The sequence below is a fragment of the Lithobates pipiens genome, unplaced genomic scaffold, assembly GCF_037356315.1.
Source record: "Lithobates pipiens isolate NorthernLeopardFrog02 unplaced genomic scaffold, aLitPip1_a1.2 Scaffold_23, whole genome shotgun sequence".
In the NCBI taxonomy this organism is placed as follows: Eukaryota; Metazoa; Chordata; class Amphibia; order Anura; family Ranidae; genus Lithobates; species Lithobates pipiens.
In genome coordinates this window covers 111,444,843-111,471,271 of record NW_027507785.1, presented here as the reverse complement: position 1 = coordinate 111,471,271, position 26,429 = coordinate 111,444,843, and the positions used below count along the sequence as shown (strand labels likewise).

Genomic DNA, 26,429 nt, shown 5'->3' with positions numbered 1-26,429 from the left:
GATGTGGTGGTGAGGGGGGTATCAGTGGCAGTAGTGGTGATGTGCGGGGGTATCAGTGGCAGTAGTGGTGGTGTGGGGGAGTATCAGTGGCAGTAGTGGTGGTGTGGGGGGTATCAGTGGCAGTAGTGGTGGTGTGGGGGGTATCAGTGGCAGTAGTGGTGGTGTGGGGGGTATCAGTGGCAGTAGTGGTGGTGTGGGGGGTATCAGTGGCAGTAGTGGTGGTGTGGGGGGTATCAGTGGCAGTAGTGGCAGTGTGGAAGACTATCAGTAGCAATAGTGGTGGTGTGGAGTATCAGTGGCAGTGGTGGTGATGTGGGGGTATCAGCGGCAGTAGTGGTGGTGAGGGGGGTATCAGTGGCAGTAGTGGGGGTATCAGTGGCAGTAGTGGTGGTGGTGGTGCTGTGCAGGGTATCAGTGGCAGTAGTGGTGGTGGTGGTGGTGTGGGGGGTATCAGTGGCAGTAGTGGTGGTGAGTGAGGGGTGTATCAGTGGCAGTAGTGGTGGTGTGGGGGGTATCAGTGGCAGTAGTGGTGGTGGTGGTATGGGGGGGTATCAGTGGCAGTAGTGGTGGTGAGTGAGGGGTGTATCAGTGGCAGTAGTGGTGGTGTGGGGGGTATCAGTGGCAGTAGTGGTGGTGGTGGTATGGGGGGGTATCAGTGGCAGTAGTGGTGGTGGTGGTGTGGGGGGTATCAGTGGCAATAGTGGTGGTGGTGAGTGAGGGGGGTATCAGTGACAGTAGTGGTGGTGGTGAGTGAGGGGGGTATCAGTGACAGTAGTGGTGGTGTGGGGGTATCAGTGGCAGTAGTGGTGATGGCGATGTGGGGGGTATCAGTGGCAATAGTGGTGGTGGTGGTGTGGGGGGTATCAGTGGCCGTAGTGGTGGTGGTTGGGAGTGAGGGGAATATCAGTGGCAGTAGTGGGGGTGGTGGTGTGGGGGGTATAAGTGCAGTAGTGGTGGTGGTGAGTGAGGGGGGTATCAGTGACAGTAGTGGTGGTGTGGGGGTATCAGTGGCAGTAGTGGTGATGGCGATGTGGGGGGTATCAGTGGCAATAGTGGTGGTGGTGGTGTGGGGGGGTATCAGTGGCCGTAGTGGTGGTGGTTGGGAGTGAGGGGAATATCAGTGGCAGTAGTGGGGGTGGTGGTGTGGGGGGTATAAGTGCAGTAGTGGTGGTGGTGAGTGAGGGGGGTATCAGTGGCAGTAGTGGTGGTGGTGTGGGGGGTATCAGTGGCAGTAGTGGTGGTGGTGGTGTGGGGGGTATAAGTGCAGTAGTGGTGGTGGTGAGTGAGGGGGGTATCAGTGGCAGTAGTGGTGGTGGTGTTGGTGTGAGTGAGAGGGGTATCAGTGGCAGTAGTGGTGGTGGTGGTGGGTGAGGGGGGTATCAGTGGCAGTAGTGGTGGTGGTGGGTGAGGGGGGTATTAGTGGCAGTAGTGGTGGTGGTGGTGAGTGAGGGGGGTACCAGTGGCAGTAGTGGTGGTGGTGGTGAGTGAGGGGGGTATCAGTGGCAATAGTGGTGGTGGTGAGTGAGGGGTGTATCAGTGGCAGTAGTGGTGGTGGTGGTGTGGGGGGTATCAGTAGTGGTGGTGGTGAGTGAGGGGGGTATCAGTGACAGTAGTGGTGGTGTGGGGGGTATCAGTGGCAGTGGTGGTGGTGGTATGGGGGGTATCAGTGGCAGTAGTGGTGGTGGTGTGGGGGGTATCGGTGGCAGTAGTGGTGGTGGTGAGTGAGGGGGTATCAGTGGCAGTAGTGGTGGTGGTGGTGGTGTGGGGGGTATAAGTGCAGTAGTGGTGGTGGTGAGTGAGGGGGGGTATCAGTGGCAGTGGTGGTGGTGGTGAGTGAGGGGGGTATCAGTGGCAGTAGTGGTGGTGGTGGTGAGTGAGGGGGGTACCAGTGGCAGTAGTGGTGGTGGTGGTGAGTGAGGGGGTATCAGTGGCAGTAGTGGTGGTTTGTGTGGGGGGTATAAGTGCAGTAGTGGTGGTGGTGTGTGTGGGGAATCAGTGGCAGTGTTGATATTGAGAGATGGTGCTACTCACTTCCAGATCACTGGGTTCCCCCTCCTTGCTGTGAGTACGCTCTAGTGCAGGCGGAGCCGGAGAAGATGGGCGGGAACTGTGCCCGTGAGTGCACTGCAGGCGGAGCCGGAGAAGATGGGCGGGGACTGTGCCCGTGAGTGCACTGCAGGCGGAGCCGGAGAAGATGGGCAGGGACTGTGCCCGTGAGTGCACTGCAGGCGGAGCCGGAGAAGATGGGCGGGGGCTGTGCCCGTGAGTGCACTGCAGGCGGAGCCAGAGAAGATGAGCGGGGAGTGTGCCCATGAGTGCACTGCAGGCGGAGACAGAGAAGATGGGCGGGGACTGTGCCCGTGAGTGCACTGCAGGTGGAGACAGAGAAGATGGGCGGGGACTGGGTCCGTGAATGCGGGAGGAGAGGGTGGGTGGAGCAGCTGGAGAGAATGGGCGGAGCAGACGGAGAGGATGGGCGGAGCAGACGCAGACTCCCCATAATTGACCAGTACTATATGTGGGGCAGCGGCGGGCCCCCCTACAGTGGCGGAACTCAAGAGCCCAGTCGCAAATGCGACTGGTGCGACCCTGATAATTATAGGCCCATTGTGTGGGCCTATAATGCAGCTGCCTGGCAATAACAAAGGCATATAGCGGCCGGCGGCCGGGCCGTGGTGATTGACTTATATTGCATGTAAATTAAAGTGTTTGGGCCTATAATATGATGGGGGCCTGGAGCTTCAACTCCAAACGCCCCTATGTTAATCTGGCCCTGGCAATGGCAGGCTTATGTCGTCATTTGACGTCAGGGGGCGGGGTTAGGCCGCAAAGGTTTGCACTGATTGGTGCATTGTTTGTTATATACTTGATTATTTGTACTGCACTTTGTCACTTGCCTGACGAAGGGGCCCTGCGTGACTCTGAAACGTTGCCGTATGTGTACCGTGTGACCATGTGAATAAAGCTTTGGACCCTTTGAGGAATCCTTGGTGTGCTGATGACATTTCTTCACTCTGATTGCCTACGGTTGCCAGCCGGTGGTGATTATTGCACCCAACATTACTACAGCCATTTTCATGAATGTGTGCCTGGGGAATATTGTGTTTGGACTTATGCATGTGTGAGTCACAGTGAAGTATGTATATGATATATCACTATTTACACATATTTTTTGCAGCCACAAATATCAATGATGCTGTGCTAAGGGCTGTGGAATTATTGGATAAAGCTCATGAACTAAACCAAGTCCCAGAAAGAAGTGTCTCTTTAATAGTCTTGCTAACTGATGGTGAAGCAAATGAGGGTAAGTAATCTTGTAGTAGATGTTTCTTGAGGGTTCCCCAGACCTTTTCAATTAACCACTTCAATGCCGGGCACATTCACCTCCTTTCTGCCCAGGCCAATTTTCACCTTTGAATGACAATTACTCTGTCATGCAACACTACCCAAATTACATTTTAATAATTTTTTCCACACAAATAGAGATTTCTCCTGGTGGTATTTAATCACCACTGGGTTTTTCATATTTTGCTAAATACATGAAAAAAGGTCGAACATTTTGGAAAAAACTTTTTTTTTCTTCATTTCGGTGATAAAATTTAGCAAATAAGTAGCAAGGAGCACATGGCCTTTAAGGAGAGGTGGGCTCCATCCAGGCTTACCTACACTTTATCTATCCATTATCATGCATGTGCTTCTACTATGGAGGCTCTCAAAAAATTAGAGTTAGGACTGCAGATAATATTGGGGTGCCATGAAGTGGCTCTGTAGCTTATGCATGTATTTGCAAATGTGTGCAAACTAAACCCCTGTTTTTAACGAAAACTGTTAGGCAGGATAATTTGGTTAGTTACAGGCTGGTTGGTAAGTTGAGCTGGAAATTTTCTTCTGTTTTGTTTAACATGTGTCACCCTTCCATGTGCTCCTTGCTGTGAAGACCACCAGTCCCAGTTTCACCATGAGGCCTCATTCCATGTGTAGTGCTCTCTGAAGAGCGATCCGTGTGCATATCTCTCTTCAGGGAACATTTGACAGGTGGGGAGGAGGAATTATATTGCCTCCTCATCTCCTGCTTTAATATCCTTAACCTCACACAAGCACCCCCATTTACTTGAATTTGCTACAGCCACCAAAAGTCACAGGAGGTATGATTCCTGCCTTGGATGCATAGAAAGCATTGCAGCTGTGACATATGTACACCCCCAGCTGTTGCCTCTGAAGTTAAAGGCTCAACTGTGAGGTTTTATCATCCCCAAACTTCACATGTGAACAAGCCCTAATAGTACAGCCAGTCAGTGTCCAAACATGTGATATTCAAGAAATTAAATGCATAATGTATGCCCCCAGAAATCCTGAAGGTGCTCTTTGGATGTTAGGCCTCTCTATGTGGCTAGGCTGTCAAAGGGTCTCACATGTGGTATCCCCATACATGGGAGGAGTAGCAGAATGTGTTTTGGGTGTAAATACTAAGTATGTTTATGCCTATGCTGTGTGCAGAAATATCTTATTAATTGACAAATGCATGTCAAAAAAATTATTTCATTCCACATTTTCCAAAATATTGTGGGAAAAAAATGAGGTCTTCAGAAGACTCACCATGCCTCTTAGAAAATACTTTGGGGTGCTTTCCAAAATGTGGACAATTTGTGTGTGTTTACACTGTCTTGTTGTTCTGGGGTCTCCAAAATGTGATAGGTAGTCAGGAAATTAGATGTGAAATTTATGCCCTTAGAATGCTTGGAGGGGCTCCTTGGATTTTCAGCCCTCTATGTGATTAGGCTCTGGAAAAGTCTCACACATGTGGTATCGCCATACTCAGAAGGAGTAGCAAAATATGTTTTGAGGTGTAATTCTAAGGCTGGATTCACACCTATGCATTTTTAGTGCTTTTTGCATTTTGTAGATTTGCACTACAGTCCATTTAACATGGTTCCCATGGAACACATACAGTGCCTTGCGAAAGTATTCGGCCCCCTTGAACTTTTCAACCTTTTGCCACATTTCAGGCTTCAAACATAAAGATATAAAATTTACATTTTTTGTGAAGAATCAGCAACAAGTGGGACACAATTGTGAAGTGGAACAAAATCTATTGGATAATTTAAACTTTTTTAGCAAATAAAAAACTGAAAAGTGGTGCGTGCAAAATTATTCGGCCCCTTTACTTTCAGTGCAGCAAACTCACTCCAGAATTTCAGCGAGGATCTCTGAATGATCCAATGTTGTCCTAAATGACTGATGGTGATAAATAGAATCCACCTGTGTGTGATCAAGTCTCTGTATAAATGCACCTGCTCTGTGATAGTCTCAGGGCTCTGTTGAAAGCGCAGAGAGCATCATGAAGACCAAGGAACACACCAGGCAGGTCCGTAATACTGTTGTGGAGAAGTTTAAAGCTGGATTTGGATACAAAAAAGATTTCCCAAGCTTTAAACATCCCAAGGAGCACTGTGCAAGCGATCATTTTGAAATGGAAGGAGTATCCGACCAATAATAGATAGAGGACAAGAAGCATTCCCCAAGATTGAGAGGGCGCACCGGGTTGGGAAGAAAAGGCCAGACGAGATAGGAAGGTCGCGGGACATTATTGTTAGATTTGAACACTATGAAGACAAGGCAGAGATCTGGAGAAAATTAAGGGGGAAAACCCCACCAAAATACACTGAAAAACGGGATTAAGGGGGATGAGGGGGGTAAGGGGACATGTCAGTAGTAAAATCCTCCAGGAAAAAGAAAGTAATCCAGTCAAAAAGATAAGATATGGATAACAAAAAAAAGGATTTCAATTTTATGTCTTACAACGTTAAGGGGCTCAACACTGCAAAAAAGAGGCACAAAATTTTGGCGGAACTGACACACTATCAGGCGGATGTGATCTTTTTGCAAGAGACACACATTCCACATACGTCTAAGATCAGGCTCCATTCTAAAGACTATCCAAGCTGGTATTATGGGGATACGATTACTAACAGAGCGAGGGGAGTTGCAATAGGGTTCGGGAAAAATACCAGTTTTTTAGTTGAGGGAAGAGAAACAGACCCAGAAGGAAGATATCTATTTTTGAAAGGAAAACTGGGCAATACAACCTATACATTGGCCAATATTTACTCCCCAAATAAAAACCCCTTAACATATTTGAGAAGAACTTTAGCTAAATTACAGGAATTCAAATGTGGATATGTGGTGTTGATGGGAGACCTGAATTTCTGTTTGAACCCTGAAATGGACAGTACGTCCCATGCACGGGGAGGGAGCAAGGTCCAATTGAAAAAGATTATTCAAGATTTGAATAAGAATCAACTAGTTGATGTTTGGAGAGCACAACATCCTAAAAAATTGGATTATACGTTCTTTTCTCCTGTGCATGGGACGTACTCCAGGATTGATTATATCCTGGTGGAACATCGAGTCCTTGAAACAGTTTTGGAAACAAGCATAGAAATAATAACACAATCAGACCACGCTCCAATAAAAATGAAGATACAGATCCCTGGGTATAGTAAACCAGCCACCAGGTGGCGGTTAAATGACGAATTAATCCGAGATAAAGAAGGTGGTGAAGTAGTAGGAAGAGAATTAGTAAAGTATTTTTCCATAAACGATACCGAGGGCATCTCGGGGCAAGCCCTCTGGGATGCCCACAAGGCTTATATCCGTGGGATCCTGATCGCTAGAGGCACACAGAAAAAAAAAGAACGGGCTGAAAGAACCAATAAACTAAGTGAGGAAATTCGCAAGATAGAACAACAACACAAACTCGGGATCGCGGATAAGAAGGTATACCAAAAATTACTAACTAAAAGGGAAGAACTACAAGGGCTAAGAGAACAAGAAACAAAAAAATACTTTAATCAACTAAGGAAAATAAGTTACCAAGACGGGAACAAACCCACAAAATACCTGGCTAATAGACTCCAAAAGAAAAAAGCTATTAACTATATAGAGAAAATTCAAACAGAGCATGGGGGTCAAAGGAGGTCGGAGAAACATTCAAAAAATACTATGCGAGATTATACGCTATAAAAAACAAGAAGCCCGAAAAAGGGGGGGATATAAACAAAATAGACAGATACCTTAATAACGCGAGACTCCCCCAGATAGGGGAAATAGATCAAGAGAAGTTAGAAAGCCCCATAACGGTTGCTGAAATAAATAACGCACTGGCAGAGTCAGCATTAGGGAAGAGCCCAGGACCTGACGGATTAACAATCTACTATTATAAAAGGTTCAAGGAAATTCTGGTACCGGAACTTTGTCGGTATATGAATGGAATTGGAGAAAAATATGATATAAGTAGAGAGGCATTGTCTGCTTCTATTACTGTCATATTAAAGGAAGGGAAAGACAAGACCAAGTGTGCCAGTTATAGACCAATCTCACTCTTAAATGTAGATACTAAACTATTTGCAAAGGTACTAGCAAATAGAATGAAGACAGTAATGAACTTCCTGGTACACCCTGACCAGGTGGGGTTTGTGCCCGGCCGCGAGGGAAAAGATAATGGGGTTAGAACCTTATTATTGCTATCTCAAAGGGAGAAGACGGAACCCCCGGCTTTACTATTGTCAACAGATGCCCAAAAAGCTTTCGATAGGGTGGACTGGGGATTTATGTTTCAGACAATAGGAAAAATGGGTATTGGCCCAAGGATGGTCAAGTGGATTAAAACCTTGTATCAACATCCCACTGCGACTGTAAACATCAATGGGTTGCCCTCCCCTCCCTTTGAGATGGAAAATGGAACTAGACAGGGCTGTCCGCTCTCGCCCCTTCTTTTCGTGCTCTCATTGGAACCTCTACTCTCGACGATCAGAAATAACCCAGAAATAACGGGAATTATGGCGGGACAGGAGGAGCACAAACTTGCTGCATATGCAGATGATGTGCTATTTTACATCAGCAACCCCCAAAGTTCATTAATAAAAGTTATAGAGGCCCTTGACGAATATGGCAAAATATCAAATTTTAAGATAAATCAAACAAAATCGGAAATCCTTAATATAAACGTTAGCAAACAGGAAGAACAAATAATTCAGGGAAAATGTAGATTTAAGTGGGCAAAAGAACTGAAATACTTAGGAATAAAACTAGCACGAACGCTGGATAAGATGTTCCACTTGAATTACATCCCATTATTAAATGAAATTAAAGCGGAACTTAGGAAGGTAGCTAATGGATCCATTTCCTGGCTTGGTCGAATAAATGTATTTAAAATGTTCATCCTCCCCAAAATATTATATAAATTTCAGATGTTGCCAATCAATATACCCTCCAGTTATTTTTTAAGATTAAATTCGCTAATGAGCAAATATATATGGAATAATAAAAAACCTAGGATCTCCCACAGGGTATTAAAACAGGAGAAAAGGAAAGGGGGGCTGGCAGTTCCGGATTTGTACCACTATTACCAAGCAATCTTATTGTCTAGAATAGTCGAATGGGTAAGGGGGAAAAGGTATGAAAAAAGGTGGGTGAATCTTGAATGTATATATAGCAAGGCACGACTCGGGGAGATAGTGTGGAGTCCCCCAAAATATAGGGGACTGGATATAGCTACAAATGAGTTGACACGGATGGCACTTAAGACGTGGGATGGGGCATATAAAAGATTAAATGGACACTATAACTCACCGATGATAGTTTTAAGGGAGAATGAGTATTTTCCCCCAGGTAAAAGAGAGATAGCGGGGAACTGGATAAAAAAAGAAGGGGCACTATTAAATGATATAATCAGAAACGGGAAATTAATTTCACTTGAAGAATTAGTACGCACCGGATTTATGGTGAATGATAGATGGCGATATCTCCAACTGGCTCACTTTATACAAAGATTGCCCCAGCCACCTAGAGTGGAAAATGAATTTACGGGGTTAGAGAAACTCTGTAAGGCAGTTCAGAGTAAAGGTATAATATCAAGGCTATACAAACTGTTGATATTGGCCAGCCAGAGGGAGATACCGCCTTACATAAAAAAATGGGAGCACGAATTAGGGTCACAAATAAATCAAGAGATGATAAATAAAATATTGAAAATAACACATAGCTCGGCAATAGACAACAAGACCGCCGAGATGAATTACAAACTCATCTCGCGGTGGTACAACACACCAGATAAAATGGTGAAATACCAACAAGGAAGAACGGCGGAGTGCTGGCGGGGGTGTAAAGCCATAGGAACAATGACACACATATGGTGGGGTTGCGCAAAAATTAAGACATATTGGGAGGAGATCCTTCAAAGGATAAAGGAAATAACCCAAACAACTATAAAACTGGACCCCTGGATAGTGCTTTTTCACGGGACTGAGGGGGGAGTTAAACAATATCAGGATACAATTATTCCACATCTTCTAAATGCCGCAAAAAAACTGATTCCCAGGAAATGGTATGAGGTCGAATGCCCAACGATATGGGAATGGGTAGACGCGGTGGAGGGAATATTTAATTGTGAAAGTATAGGCATGAATGATGTAGATGAAAGAATAGCATTTGCAAAAAAATGGAAAGGATGGAAAAAGTTTAAACAGAACTGGAGCTACGCAGTACAGCTAAGACCAAAAAGATAGGATTTAGAGGAGGATGCTTAGAAGAGGAATACTACTGACATCACGGGGCGGGAGGGGGAGGGGCGAGTTGGGTAGAGGGTAGATTATTAGAAAATAGGAGGGGTGACGTAATATATGTTATATTTTAAACGATAAAGAAATAAAGTTATAAAAGAGATTTATCCCAACTTACAAAAAAAAAAAAAAAAAAAAAAAAGTGGGAGTAAAGAAACCTGCTACAATGATGTGAAAATAAATAAGAGACAGCGATGAACGTAAAGTTGATTCTAGTCTCCTTGAGGATTCGCTGATGTGGCAAAAAAAAAAAAAAAAAAAAAAAAAAAACACCCATGGAACACATACAGTGCCTTGCGAAAGTATTCGGCCCCCTTGAACTTTTCAACCTTTTGCCACATTTCAGGCTTCAAACATAAAGATATAAAATTTACATTTTTTGTGAAGAATCAGCAACAAGTGGGACACAATTGTGAAGTGGAACAAAATCTATTGGATAATTTAAACTTTTTTAGCAAATAAAAAACTGAAAAGTGGTGCGTGCAAAATTATTCGGCCCCTTTACTTTCAGTGCAGCAAACTCACTCCAGAATTTCAGCGAGGATCTCTGAATGATCCAATGTTGTCCTAAATGACTGATGGTGATAAATAGAATCCACCTGTGTGTGATCAAGTCTCTGTATAAATGCACCTGCTCTGTGATAGTCTCAGGGCTCTGTTGAAAGCGCAGAGAGCATCATGAAGACCAAGGAACACACCAGGCAGGTCCGTAATACTGTTGTGGAGAAGTTTAAAGCTGGATTTGGATACAAAAAAGATTTCCCAAGCTTTAAACATCCCAAGGAGCACTGTGCAAGCGATCATTTTGAAATGGAAGGAGTATCAGACCACTGCAAATCTACCAAGACCTGGCCATCCCTCTAAACCCCTCTAAACTTTCAGCTCAGACAAGGAGAAGACTGATCAGAGATGCAGCCAAGAGGCCCATGATCACTCTGGATGAACTGCAGAGAACTACAGCTGAGGTGGGAGAGTCTGTCCATAGGACAACAATCAGTCGTACACTGCACAAATCTGGCCTTTATGGAAGAGTGGCAAGAAGAAAGATATCCATAAAAAATCTCGTCTAAAGTTTGCCACAAGCCACCTGGGAGACACACCAAACATGTGGAAGAAGGTGCTCTGGTCAGATGAAACCAAAATCAAACTTTTTGCCCACAATGCAAAACGATATGTTTGGCGTAAAAGCAACACAGCTCATCACCCTCAACACACCATCCCCACTGTCAAACATGGTGGTAGCAGCATCATGGTTTGGGCCTGCTTTTCTTCAGCAGGGACAGGGAAGATGGTTAAAATTGAAGGGAAGATGGATGCAGCCAAATACAGGACCATTCTGGATGAAAACCTGTTGGAGTCTGCAAAAGACCTGAAACTGGGACAGAGATTTATCTTCCAACAAGACAATGATCCCAAACATACAGGTTCACAAATAAACGTATCCAGGTGTTAGAATGGCCAAGTCAAAGTCCAGACCTGAATCCAATCGAGAATCTGTGGAAAGAGCTGAAAACTGCTGTTCACAAACGCTCTCCATCCAACCTCACTGAGCTCGAGCTGTTTTGCAAGGAAGACTGGGCAAGAATTTCAGTTTCTCGAAGTTTAAAACTGATAGAGACATACCCCAAGCGACTTGCAGCTGTAATCGCAGCAAAAGGTGGCTCTACAAAGTATTAACGCAAGGGGGCCGAATAATTTTGCACGCCCCACTTTTCATTTTTTTATTAGGTAAAAAAGTTTCAAAAATCCAATAGATTTCGTTCCACTTCACAATTGTGCCCCACTTGTTGGTGATTCTTCACAAAAAATAAAAATTTTATATCTTTATGTTTGAAGCCTGAAATGTGGCAAAAGGTTGAAAAGTTCAAGGGGGCCGAATACTTTGGCAAGGCACTGTACTGTAGTGCAAATCTGCAAAAAGCACAAAACATGCATAGGTTTGAATCCAGCCTTAAGCGTCATACACACGGTATGATTGTTGGCCAACCGAGCGTCTGATTTTTGACAAAAGGACGTTTGCCAGGACCTTGTCTTGCATACTAACGTTACACAAATTGTCGTTTGACAACACAAACCTATTGACATACTAGACATACTACGAGACTATAAAGAGGAAGGTAATTTCTCAAGCACCACCCTTTGGGCTCCTTCTACTAATTTCGTGTTAGTGGAAGTTTGAGTGTTGATTTGCGCTTTTCAGTTCGTTTAAGCGGCCATTCGTCAACCAGCCATGTTTCATAATTGGAGGAAAGAACATGTGATTATTGGGCTAGGAGTTATTGCTTTGACCCAAGTGCAGTCGAGGAACAGGAGGAGGAGGAGTTCTTGGACCAAAAATTGGTTGCTTAATTGTGACCAATTATATCATATGCCATTGCTGCGGGAGCTCCAGGATGGTTTTTGAAATTATCTCTGGATGATGGACCCTTGCTTTCACCATCTCTTGGCATTGCTGACCCCCTATATTATTAAGCAGGACACATGTATGAAGCTTTCCATCACTCCAGAGCAAACGCTCATAGCACCTTGCGGTACTTGGCTATGGGGAGAAGTCTCCAGGACCTCAAGTTTACTACTGGGATCTCCCCCCAGGCTCTGGGAGTCATTATTCCAGATACTTTCTCAGCCATCATTTAAGTCCTGCAGAAGGACTAAATTAGGGTAAGTTTTTACCTTTAAGATCACATTCTATGTATTTGTTTGCTGGTGTATTTTATTAATTTGTTGATTACATAATTATCAATATTGTAATATGCTGTGAATGTCCTCTTTGTCCTCATGCATGCTTTAAGCTTTTCCTGCTCCTTTTTTGGCCCCCAAAAAAATTGTCTAATGGGCCACCAGAGGAATCAGATAAGTTGACTTTCTATGTTGGCTAAGCATGTTTGTGTTAAATCTGATTGCAATGTTATGTGCATAAGTAGTATTTGTTTTTTTATTTTTTTAATCCACAGTTTCCTTCCAACCCAGAGCAATGGCAGGACCTTGCAGCCCAGTTCCATCAGCAGTGGGATTTTCCCAACTGTGGTGGTGCTGTTGATGGCAAGCGTGTCCGGATTGTACCACTAGCCAACTCTGGCTCCTATTATTTTAACTATAAGGGCTTTTGCAGCATAGTCTTGTTAGCTGTAGTGTCTGCCAACTACGAGTTCTTATATTTGGATGTTGGGAAGAACGGCCACAACTCTGATGGAGGAGCGATTATGCAGACAGTTCTACAAGCGGCTCCAGAATGGCACCTTAAACTTGCCACCTGCTGAGGAGAATGTTGAGGGCCTCAGCTTTGTTTTCATGGCAGATGAGGCCTTTGCTCTGGGGGAACATCTGATGAAGCAGTTTCCTATGAAGAACCTCTCCCCGGAGCAGAGAATCTTCAATTACAGGGTCTCTTGTGCCAGAACGGTGGTTGAAAATGCCTTTGGCATCCTATCGAGTAATTTCAGGCTGTTTTTAACTCCAATCAGCCTGGCACTCTACAAGATAAACCATGTAGTCCTGTGCTGCTGTATTCTACATAATTATTTAAGGAGGAATGCTACCAGCTACCTAACCTCACTGCCAAATGACGTGGACCCTGCAGTGGCAGGCCCAGCTGAAGAGGCTGCAGCTCATCCGTCTGTGGGCATGCTGATGGCTATTGAAAATGCCTGTGCTGGATTTCTCTCACAAATTGCCCAATATTTACATCAGAAATACCTTGAATATTTTGTGTGCAGAGGGTCAGTGGCTTGGCAGCAAATTGTAGCTGATCATTTCTAATATTTTTTGGAGATCATAAACTCCTATTTCATTTGAACTACTATTGTCTGTGTTTCTTATATGTCTAATATGTTCTCAAATGGGCTTTCTTTTGGACACTTACTCCAATAGTGCAAATGCACCTTAATTGCTACATGAGGTGACAATGGGGGTTATTTATGAAAGGCAAAATCATTTTGCTCTAAAAGTGCAAACTACAAGTGCAAAGTGCAATTGAAATTGCACTGAAAGTGCACTTGTAAGTAAAGTTGCTGTAGATCCAAGGGGGACATGCAAGCAAAATAAAAAATAGCATTTTAGCTTGCACATGATTGGATGATAAAATCAGCAGAGCTTCCCCTCATTTTCAGATCTAACCCTTAGATTTACAGCGACTGCACTTCCAAGTGCACTTGCAGTGCAATTTCAAGTACACTTTGCACTTGTAGTTTGCATTTGTAGTGCAAAGTGGATTTGCCTTTCGTAAATAACCCCCAATATCTTCTTCGGCTAACTATTATGGTGTGCTGTGGGTCTACTACACACACACACAATGTTTTTATTCTTAATGGATATAATGCATGAAGTTCAAAAACATTATGCCTTTAATTTTTTGGAGGCCTAAAAATTGCAGGAGTTGTCCACATTTAAGAGCACATTGTCACTGTAACTACAACAACTTACGAAATACACTGATATTGAGCAATGAAATAAGCCACACGTTTAGTAAAAAACATTTTACTCAAAGCACATTCACATGTGCGTTTGTTTAATGTTTTAAAACAAACCAACATCTTGGTGTATAACATGTATGTTTTGCATTATTTCTCCTTTTTTGTGGTTAACAGGCATGTTCTAAACCATTAGATACACATCCAAAACTCCGTAACTTACAAAGTTCGAGTTTGGTAAGGTGAAGGGCAAATGAGACATTAGTATCCCAAGACTGTGTAGATGTTACCTTCCTCAGATGAGGTGATCTCACCTCTCTAAAAGCCAAAATTTCAAGCCACATACACATAGAGGCCTAACAATTAAATGCCCCTTATGATCCCATGCCTAATATGTGTGCAGTTACAAACATCTATTTTTCTAAATTCACAAAACAGTGTGTCAACATGTGCCATCTCCCATCATTGGGTATCAATGGAGGCGTTTTGGGGGTGCAGAGCTACTTTAGTTATGAGGAAGGGGTTGCACCCCCAAAATGCATCCATTGATACTCTGTGATGGAGATAGTGCATGCTGACACACTGTGTGTTTTGGGGTTTAGAAAAATAGATGTATGGAACTACACACATTTTAGGCATGTGATCATGGGCGAAATAAGAATGTTAAGGCCCAATTTGTGGGCACCTTAAAATTTTGGGTTTTAGATTCTAAAAAACACATAAACTTTACAATTCACATTAATTAGTTAGGCAGTGTTTCCCAACTCTCCCCCTCAAGCTACAAACCCAGGTCATGTTTTTGAGATTTCTTGAATTTGGCACAGGTGATGTTGTCATTTTCATTGTTAGTAATTCACAAAGTCATTTATAGACTGAAGAAAATCTAGAAAAAGTACCTGGTGGTGCATCTAGAGGAGTGGAGTGGAATGTAGAAACACTGAGATCTGTCCCTAAACTTTCACATTTTAAAGTCATAAAAACATGGTAATTAGTAATGGCAAACAGGAGCCAACAAGTGGAACAATAAACTTCAGACCAGGCAAGAGGAAATTAGAATTTGGCAAGTATGTCCACAAAATATCTGATTCTTTGCTGTAAAGCAGTGGCAGCCTCCTTGATTTGCTTCAGTTCCTTCAAACAATGCAACATATCTGCATTCATTTTGCCAACAGTACATCATGGAAGATCATGACCTAGTAAGAAGAGTAAAAAGTATTAAGGGAACGATGGTCAAGTGGCTGAGGCCATGGTCAAGTTACTAGTCAAATTAAGGAAATACTTACCCACTCGGTCTATTGTTGCTTGCAACCTGCTTGCCCTTCAGGCACCTACACTACTATTAATGTACTACACACTGCAACTACTCTGTAATCTTGGCCCTGTTGCTTGGGTCTCCCAAATCTGGGTACCTAGCAACACTGTCAGCTCCTTCCACCTCTTCCTTCTCCATGCTAATGTTAAGGCACTACATACTTTGCTAATATGTGGAGTGGGTGGTTGGTTTGGATATCTAAACATTCAACATGAATACACATTTAAAGCAAGATTCCAAGAATACTTACCTGCGCAAATAAGAGGCTCCCGAATACTTTCTTCCTCTTCTGGTTCGTTTTGGCCCTCACTGTGACTTGCGTCAGGGGATTTGACATCCACAATGGCAATGTCTGTGCTGGGTCCAGGAGATCCCATGGCTCCAAAGAAACATCCTGGGTGAGCTGACCACACTCACTTTCCTATAAAAAGAAACAATACACCATTCATTTGTTTCTAGCATCCATTTTGCTACATTAGTTGACCGACGTTGCACTTGGTCTGATGTCAATGTTTGCTCCTAACTAGTGGACTCCACCATGCTGCACTCTGGGGGGTTTTTTCTGTGAAAAATGCATAAAAAGGGAAGGTGGTGGCATTTTCTGGAGGGCAAACACCTGAAAAGTGCCAACATTGAAAAAATCCTGCAGTTGACCCCCACACCCCTCTTGTCTCCTATGGGATACGGCACATATGAGGACCATCCTAGCAGGCGTGGCTCTGTGTGACTGGGAGCCCGGGGCCTCTCCTCTACTCATGTCTACACTGGTAAGGCTGCATTAATGGGCACTGATGAGCCAGGTAGCAACAACAAAGTGTTCTTTACCCCTTAAGTTCTGCCCTAAGCCCATGGCCTTAGGCCCACCTAGAAACACCGCTGTCTGTTGCTAAATGAGTGTATTTGAAGTTGGCACTTACGTTTCTGGGGGGGAAGATGGCCTTGTTGCCTCCCCTGTTGGGGCCTGAGCGAGGATAGCCTCCTTTTGTCCCTTGTGGTGGCTTGGCTGGAGCCTTTTTTTGTGCCTCCCTGTTGAAAAAAGAAAAAACAATAAGTACAAAAAAAGGAATGTCCAAAAAACATGACCAAATAAGAATGTTCATATATGCGTTATTTACCTTCATCTTTGGAATCCCAAGTCAAACAAAGATTTTATAAAAGCTTATATAGAATTCTCTAGAGCTACTTGGAGAAATAACATATACAGACAGCTAATTTATACATATACATATATTGTTTAGATCCAAATATTGCTTACTTTTTAATGATCTGATGTATGTATTCCATCTGGTCTTGTTCACGGTGTTTGAGATCAGACCATCGTTTTGGGATTTGATCCTTTGATCGTTCCACCGAAAATTCGCTCTGCAAAATGGCAATGACCTTCTCCAAAATGATGTCCTTTCGGCTGTTGGGCCTGTCGTAATTGTGCAGTTTGCAGTTGTAATCGTGCTTCTTTAGGATGTGCACCATCTCCACCATCTCACCCTTGCTCATGGAGGTTGCTTTGTGCCTCCTATGAGCTCCATCACTGCAGGGCTGGCTGCAATTTGCCAAATCCTCCATGTTGTCCCTCCCGAATGTTCCGCTGTGTGTCGCATGCAGAAGAGAGATGGTCACGCCCCAGCGTCATGACGCACTGAGAGTTTGACGATTGCGCAGTGTGTATAAAGCTAGAACGTACAGTCGATGGAACGGCCATAGGAACGATCTTGTAGTGGAAAACGATCGATCAACCCACAAAAGGAGCAGAAAACAAAGGAACAATTGGAAATTGGGGCATAGGTGGTTATTTGCCTATACTGCTATATGGCCTATATTGGGATCAGCTTATGTGTTAAGCCAGACATTATAGTTTGTCTTGTGTTCTGTCTTGCAGGCATCATATCATCATGACTGATAAATTCACTTCGCCCTAATTTCTCCCACAATTCATTGAACATGTACTGGGAGCTGCCCTGTGTCTGGAAGGTGAAGAGTAGAGACTACTCAAATTAAAATACAGAGGAAGACCGCTTTGGAGAAACTGGTGTGCAAACCTGTCTTCCCCAGGGCAGACACCAACTACGTCAAGCAAAAGATAGCCAACCTTTGGAGTACATTTAAAAGGCTGCTGAACAAGGTCCTGGACTCTGAGAGATCTGGAGCAGCAGCGGAGGACCTATATGTCCCCAGGCTGTGGTATTACAACAGCCCGCAGTTTTTGACAGACCATACAGAACCCAGGACATCGCTGTCTATGCTCCCTTTGACGTCTGCTGAGGCCACAGCTCCTGATGTCCACACTGGTCCTGATGCACAGGATGAAGATGTGGAGGAGCTCAGCTTGACCCAGGTATATCATTTTTGAACATATTTGTATCCAAAAATCCAATGATGATAACTAGACGTTATTTGGAAAATATTTCTGCCTTAACAAAGTGGTTTCCATATCAATAGACAGTAGTGACCAAAAATTATTTGAACAAGAATGAAAAAGTCTGGGGTCAGAATGACAGTCTTTTCTATTTCCCTGCATTCTATTTGCAACAGTGAGGAGATCAAAATTGTGTGTGATTGATGACCAAACCCAAAAAAAGATTCTAATTATGTCCCATTTTCATACACTGGAAAGTGTCAGTCTGGAGGAGCCAGCGGCCAGTAGCCAGACAGAGTCACAGATCCCTCCCCCTCCTGCTAAAAGGGCCATGAAGAGCAGGAATCTGGAGGAGGCCAAACCTGTCTTCCACAGCAAGCCACTACTGCCATTCCAACAGACCCAGATGAGGCTGAAGCATTTGGGTGTGTGGCGGTCAATGAATTAAGGCAGATGGCCAGTGAGCAAAGGAGCAGGTGTGAGGAACAGCTCCTCAACAAGGGGCTTAGGGGCGAAATTTCAGAAAGCACCCACATTTCTGATTTTGTGGCCCTATCTCCACAGCCACCCCACCCACCACAGCAGCATGGCGGGCGGTGGCAATACGAGCCACAAGAACCCCAACAACCCTGCTGGATTGGGGATTTTAACCCCTTCACCCCTTACTCATTTCTATTATTTAGTTTTTTTTTGAATAATGTTTTTATTTGTTATATTTTTCTGTATTTTTGTATGCATGGAATGCATTTTTTGTTAAATTCTTTGTATTTGAATGGCAGATAGCATGTCTAATTACATTTTTTTTATTCTGCACAATAAAAAAATGTGTAGAATAATACTTGGCTGTGTGTTTTACTTCAAATGACAGTTTGGGAGTAGGCAGTTACATTAAAAAAAATGTAAAATTATCAAGGGACACCAACATAGTTGTATCTTTGATTTTAAAAACTATGGGATAATGGTGTTGTGGTAACTTGCCCAAAAAAAACAAACAACAAGAATAATATTCTTGATATCACTAGAAAACAAATGCCTTTAAAAGTAAGTTTGCCATTAACTCAGTCAGTATCACCAGCAAAGCAGTGTTATTATTATCCCATTAAAGAAGAATATGCACTGTATTCAACATTTCATAATTTGCCACATTGTGAATGTTAATTCTCTATTACGAACAATAGTTTACAAGACCGTCCGCTTCTGGCTGGTCCTTGCTTCCGATCATGCGTGTTTGTACTTTCGACTTTTGTGTGACGGATTTGTGTACTGACCATACGAAAATCAGACATGGAGCCGTTCATCAAAAATTTACTAGCCTGTCATCCAACATTTGTTGGTCGAAAATTGGAAAAAAAAGTGTCTAAAGGAGCAAACTAACGGTAAGAATTTAGGACGACAATCGTACCGTGTGTACGAGGCTTTAGTATGCCCATGATGTGTGTTAGAAATGTCTTATTAACCACTTAAGGACCGCCTCACGCCGATATACGTCGGCAGAATGGCACGGCTGGGCACAGTCACATACCGATACGTGATTCTTTAAGTGCCCAGCCGTGGGTCGGGAGCGTGCCGCCGGCCCTGTGCTCCATGACCGTGGCCGCAGGACCAGCAGACCCGATCGCCGCTGGTGTCCCGCGATCAGGTCACAGAGCTGAAGAACGAGGAGAGGTCTGTGTAAACAAACCTCTCCCCGTGCTTCCCTGTGTGGCTGTCACCAATCATCTCTTCCCTTTTATAGGGAAGGACGATCAGTGACGTCACAAGCCAGGCCATGCCCCCTACAATAAAAAACCCATTGCGTCATACATAACCACTACACTGCCCCCTACTGGTTAACTCCTTCACTACCAATGTCATTTACACGGGAATCGGTGCATTTAAATAGCACTGATTGCTGTATAAATGACAATGGTCCCAAAAATGTGTCAAAAATGTCCAATGTGTCCGCCATAATGTCGCAGTCACAATAAAAATCGCTGATCGCCGCCATTACTAGTAAAAAAAAATATTAATAAAAACGCTATAAAACTATCCCCTATTTTGTAAACACTATAACTTTTGCAAAAACCAATCAATAATTGCTAATTGAATTTTTTTTTAACCAAAAATATGTAGAAGAATACGTATCGGCCTAAACTGAGGAGGAAATATTTTTTTTATATATATTTTTTGGGGATATTTATTATAGCAAAAAGTAAAAAATATATTGAATTTTTTTCAAAATTGTCGCTCTATTTTTGTTTATAGCGCAAAAAATAAAAACCGCAGAGGTGATCAAATACCACCAAAAGAAATCTATTTGTGGGAAAAAAGGAAGCCAATTTTGTTTGGGAGCCATGTTGCACCACCGCACAATTGTCAGTTAAAGCGACGCAGTGCCGAATTGCAAAAAGGGGCCTGGTCCTTTGGCTGCAAATTGTTCCGGGGCTTAAGTGGTTAATTGGTAACATTGTGGGGGGAAAAAAATACATTTTCATTTTTGACAAAAAATTACATTTTCAAAAGACTTAAATATATAAATATACAGTACAGCGCAGCAATATTTGTAAACAGTCTTAAAAGTCCACTCTGCGAATATATAAAAGAACATAAAACTTCAACATCCCGTGTCTACTCTCTTCACATTCTGTGTATATCCATCGCCAGGTGAAAGGGCTGCTCACCTCATTGCAAATAAAAGAAAGCATATCACACAAATCGGGCAATTCGCTCCTTTCTTCCTCTCCAGAGCGATGGAATATAGACTTCTCACAACTCTCCACACTCCCCACACTGTATTTTATATATTTATGTATTTCAGGTGTTGTGGAATCACTTTCACAGTGGTTGGCTGAGTGCCATTTGTTCACAGTGAACAATATTTATCTATGTATAAAGGGTAAAAAAAACCTGCGCTAATCAAATACACTAAATGGATGAACCAGTCCCAAAGTGGCCATTAATATGAGATAAACACAAATAAAAATGAAAAAGAGAAAATTGTGCTAATTACAGTCCAAAATATTATTATGATGTATATTAATCCAAATGCTTGAACAACTGGAGATAAGTACAACGTCCACCCAGTGACTACACTACAAAAGAGTGCACCATCACCTTGTGAAAAACATGCTTATCAGATTGTAAGCCGATTAAGCAAGTGGCTTTAACCCAGCCCGGGCTTTTAGTTTTGCAAGAAGACACAATAATACGATACTGCAATGTATAGTTGCAAGCTTCTTAGCATAGGTTGGCGTTGATTCCACAAATCATAATTTCATATCAACCAAAAAAAAAAAAAAAAGTACACCATAGCGTAATATTGTCAAAAATAATGAATAAACAAACAATATATGCAGTTGCAGTTACAATGTGAAAAACAAAAAATGCATGGACAGAAAACCACCCAGTGGATGAATCACAATTGAGTGTACCGCCACCACACAGAGGGCCTCCTTACCAGATGTCAAACCAAAAAAAGCAGATGTCCCTTTAAGAAAATAGATCCTCGGCTGGAAACAGACATGCAGCTTGATTGATAGATGGAAAGAAAACTCCCAGCAGAGAACCAAGTAATCTGTATGACCTGTGGGTATCGATTGGTATTAACCCAAAGAGAGGATACAATACACCATAGCGTAATAACGTCAAAACTTAGTTTAATATAATAAAAAAGGATGCACCAATCAATTTATGCTTATTACAGGTTTTTTTTTTACCAAAAATATGTAGAATACATATTGGCCTAAACTGATGAAGAAATTTGTTTATTATTAGTTACTCTTCCAGCGCTTTCAGTTGTGTAAATTTGACCTTCAACTATTGAGCTCTGTAAACAGGCTATGCAATATTAACCTGGCTTAAAAAGTACATATACATATTTTAAACTATTAGTTATGACTATAATAAATACACTCCCTTGCTAGAAATTTGGATCAAGGTAACAGGATTACAAGGTGACGTTATATACAGTATGATGCTTTATCCCATCACCGGCTTCCCAGACTGAAATTAAAATATTTTGTTGTGACCATTTATTACCTCAAAAATCCAGATAGTACATGGCGGTTGTCATATTATTCTGCTTATAAGTGAATCACTGAAACAATTTGATTTTATTTTTGATCATATTTCACTGTATAATATGTGTCTTTAAACATAGCACTGATATGATTTTTGTTTTTCTTCTACAAGGTGAAACTGTACCAGAAAGAATTCAGGAAAATGTAAGGAAAGCTAACAAAAATGGATATACCCTGTACTGTCTTGGCTTTGGTTATGGGGTTGATTATGGATTTCTTGAGAAGATGGCATTGGAAAATTCAGGCATTACCCGTCGAATTTATGAGGACTCAGATGCAGCCTTGCAGATGCAGGTTAGATTTTAAATGTATATCGGTTCAGCTAACTACACAGTATGATTCTAAAAATGCCTTTTATACTGAAAATCTTTTAGGCTCGTTATGTTTCCAGAAAGTATACGTAAATTAAATGAATATTTTTTTACTTGTATAATAGGGATTTTATACAGGAATTGCTAACCCAACATTGGTGGATATTAAAATGCAATATCCTGAGAATGCCATTGCAAACGTCACCCAGAACAGCTTCAAACATTACTTTGATGGCAGTGAAATTGTGGTTGCAGGACGAATAATCGATAATGATCTGAACTTTTTCTCTGTGGATATACAGGCAGAAGGGGTATGTATAATGACTGTCCTGGTAAGAGCAAAAATTTTGAAAAAAACATTATTGTTAACTAAATCAATCCATGCTATCAATAAGATTTGCATTCCAACACACATCTTACTCCCTACTATTGAGATCACCATAAAATCTGCACTGTACCACATGACTCAGTCTCCAGTATCCTTCCAACCAATGAGGTCTGCACTACACCACATGTATACTCACTTGTTAGTATCCATACCACCGTAAGATTTGCACTCCTGCGCACACACACCCTACTCCCAGGTTTCCATATCACCATTAAAGTGGCTGTAGACCCTATTCATGAAATTTTACCTAAGCACAAAAGTGAGTACACCCCACACATTTTTGTAAATATTTTATTATATCTTTTCATGTGACAATACTGAAGAAATTACACTTTGCTACAATGTAATAAGTAGTTAGTGTATAGCTTGTATTAGGCCGCGTACACACGGGCGGATTGTCTGCCCAACTAAGTTCGGCAGACAATCCGACAGACAGTCCGTTCAAAATTAGCATGAACGGACTTGACCACACACGATGAGCAGACAGTCCGCTGAAAGCGTGCGTGATTACGTGTACAGCACGTACGACGGGACTAGAAAAACGACGTCCTATACACTGCAATGCAACCTTCGGCCGTGTAAACCCTTTCTGAGCATGCGCCATACTTAGTCCGTCCAACTTGCCTACACACGAGCGGACTGTCCGCTGAAACCAAGTTTGGACGGACAAAACCAAGTTTGAACGGACTGTCTTACGGAAATTCCGTAAGACTTTGTTCGTCAGACTGTCCGCTGAAAAAGTCCGCTGAAGCCCACACACGAGCGGATTGTCCGCTGAAACACTGTTCAGCGGACTAAGTTGGGCAGACAGTCCGCCCGTGTGTACGCGGCCTTACAGTGGAAATTTGCTTTCCTCTCAAAATAATTCAACACACAGCCATTAATGTGTAAACGGTTGGCAACAAAAGTGAGTAAACCCCAAGTGAAAAAGTCCAAACTGGGCCCAAAGTGTCAATATTTTGTCTGGCTACCATTATTTTCCAGAACGGTCTTCACCCTCTTGGGCACGGAGCTCACCAGAGCTTCACATGTTTCCACTGGAGTCCTCTAACATCCAGCTCTGTGATGTCGTCATGGAGGAGTGGAAGAGACCTTGCGCTCCTCCACCTTCTGTTTGAGGATGCCCCACAGATGCTCAATAAGGTTTAGTTCTGGAGACATGCTTGGCCAGTTCATCATCTTTACCCTCAGCTTCTTTAGCAAGGCAGTGGTCATCTTGGAGGTGTGTTTTGGGTTGTTATGTTGAACTACTGCCCTGCAGCCCAGTCTCCGAAGGGAGGGGATCGTGCTCTGCTTCAGTATGTCACAGTATATGTTGGCATTCATGGTTCCCTCAATGAACTGTAGCTCCCCAGTGGTGGCAGCACTCATGCAGCCACAGACCATGACACTCCCACCACCATGCTTGACTGTAGACAAGACGCACTTGTCTTTGTACTCCTCACCTGGTTGCCACCACACACAATTGACACCATCTGAACCAAATAAGTTTATCTTGGTCTCATCAGACAACAGGATATGGTTCTAGTAATCCATGTCCTTAGTCTACTTGTCTTCAGCAAACTGTGGGCTTACTTGTGCATCATCTTTAGAAGAGGCTTCCTTTTGGAATGACAGCCAGGCAGACCAGTTTGATGCAGTGTGCGAAGTATGGTCTGAGCACTGGCAGGCTGAATCCCCACCCCCTCAACCTCTGCAACAATGCTGGTGGCACTCATACGTCTATTTCTCAAAGACAACCTCTGAATATGACAGTGAGCACTTGCACTCAACTTCTTTGGTCGACCATGTTGAGGCCTGTTCTGAGTGTAACCTGTCCTGTTAAACCACTGTATGGTCTAGTTGTCCTCGCTTGTGCAGAGGTAATTTGGAGTATCCTACTAATTCCCTTCTCCTATACAAGTTCTCCAAATAAAACACAAAAATACATCCCCTAGACTGGTCATTGAAGACGAGTGGAACAGTGTGCGCACCTGTCTGTGTTAAAATACCATGTGACTGGCTGTGGATTAATCAGTGGAAGACCGGGGTACAAATATCCAAGCAGCTCCTACGGAGGTCCCACTACACAACAAAAACACTTTGTTCATGTCTAGCCATACCATCAGATCTTCACCCCAGCCCACAGACATTGGCAAGGCTCAACAATATTAAATATTTTAAATGCCCATTTATTAGCCCTAAATCCTTTCTGTACCTGCATCGATAACAGTGAAGCTATATCATAATGTGCCTGCTATTACTTTGCAGCACTTGCCTGCAGCCATCCCTGCTGGGAGAACACAGAGATTATTGCTAGCGACTGGCAATAATTGCATGTATAAATCCAACATGCAGGCTGTGCCCAAGTTGTACATTTCAGGGCAAAATCAGCCTGCCCATATATAGTTCAAATATCAGCCAGTTCCTGCTGAACCTGTCAGTTCCTACAGTCAGTAAGATTAAACAAATTACCAACCCACAGTAGACAGTCAGAGGAGGTATAGTACCATGCTGTTGGTATCAGTAGTAGTACATGTGCCACAACATCTGAAAAAATGCTCCACAATGTTGCTCAGTGGGAGGACGAATAGTGCCCCACCAATGGTTAGCGAGTTGAGGAGGACCCCAAAGTTGGTGTCAGTGGAAGCAATAATGCCCCATTGTCATTAGGAGAAATGGTGCACCATCTTTGGAGTTAGTGGATATAATAGTTCTCCACCCTTGTAGTCAGTAGGAAGAATAGTGCCCCATCCTTGAAGTGAGTCGGAGTGAACCATCGTCAATGGGTTCAGAAAAGCAGCACTGTTGTTCAGTGGTCCCTTATCTTTGAAAATGCTCAATATCCTGTGCTGCCCTCTAGTAGCCAGAAGATTTTATAGCCTGGATTATACAAAAGCACCAGTCGGAAGATCACTCTGCTCAACAGTGCCAGCTAAAGTACGTTGGTGGGTGATAGAACACTCTGCCTTCCAACAGCTTGTAAGCAGGTGCTTGTGGGGTGTCATTTAATTTATTTCTGCTGTTGTATTCATTGCACAGGGTATTTATACAGTTACAGGCTGTATAGGATAAGGGGACGACTGTATTTAGACTCTTTCCCAAGCCTTCTGAGTCCTGCCCCCTGCTGTAAGACACATAAATACAGGGGAAGGCTCAGAGCTCTGCTCTCTTCCACATGGGGGGGAGCTGCTGCATTTACAGAGGAGGAACTGCTGCAATATTCAAGCCTTAGTTCAGCACATTGTCCCCTTCTGGGATGCTTCATGGACCAGGAACCTACTGTGACAGACCCTGTACTCAAGAGGAGTATGTCTGCCGTATAAGCTTCCCTTGCCCAGTACCAGCATGATCCAAGATCTGCACCCAGACAGCCTTTAGGAAGGGCTGCAAATAAAATGCCCCCTCCCTCCCCTCTAGCAACACATAGCTGACAGTGGTTTAACATGAGCTAATTAACTAGGTACTTAAACCAGCCTAGATGAACAGACTATTTGGAAACAAGGCTACAACAAAGTACATTACACATTATCCTAAGTGTAACCACAGAACACCTTTATAAACAGACAATATCAGGAGACCCCAGTAACACTGTCTGGTTCATACCTACAAAAGTCTATGAGGCAAAGCTCATACAATGTCCCAGCAGATCTTCAGATAATTCTCCGGATATTGTTGATAAATATTACTGTCCCAAGTGAAGAAGCCTCTCCAACTTTCAACACAAACCACACATATAAGATCCAGACAACGTGTAAAACGAAATGCTTAGTCCATTGTGGTTGTATTGATAGTCTGGTTAGGGCAGACCAGACTGGGCTTCTCAGGTCACCCTGTGCCCCTAATCGACACAGGGCCACTGACACATAAGAGGTGCCTAGGGAGCTGGAAAATAGGTTTCCAGAGCTCTTTAAGGTAATCTGGGTTCCACAGGCCCAACATCAAAAGTGACTGCCGTAACACCTACCATTACTGGACTTTTGCTGAATTGACTTTGCT

The 26,429-nt window shown here is 43.2% G+C and overlaps 1 protein-coding gene across 1 annotated transcript in view; it reads left to right on the top strand.

The window, feature by feature from the left end:
- LOC143927810 (inter-alpha-trypsin inhibitor heavy chain H3-like) overlaps positions 1 to 26,429 on the top strand; it is a 208,280-nt gene that overhangs the window by 95,702 nt on the left and 86,149 nt on the right. Inside the window, exons 10-12 of the mRNA XM_077452192.1 lie at positions 3,179 to 3,304; positions 21,865 to 22,046; positions 22,189 to 22,374. Of these exons, the coding sequence (XP_077308318.1) occupies positions 3,179 to 3,304; positions 21,865 to 22,046; positions 22,189 to 22,374 (494 nt within the window). The remainder of the gene's footprint in view (positions 1 to 3,178; positions 3,305 to 21,864; positions 22,047 to 22,188; positions 22,375 to 26,429) is intronic.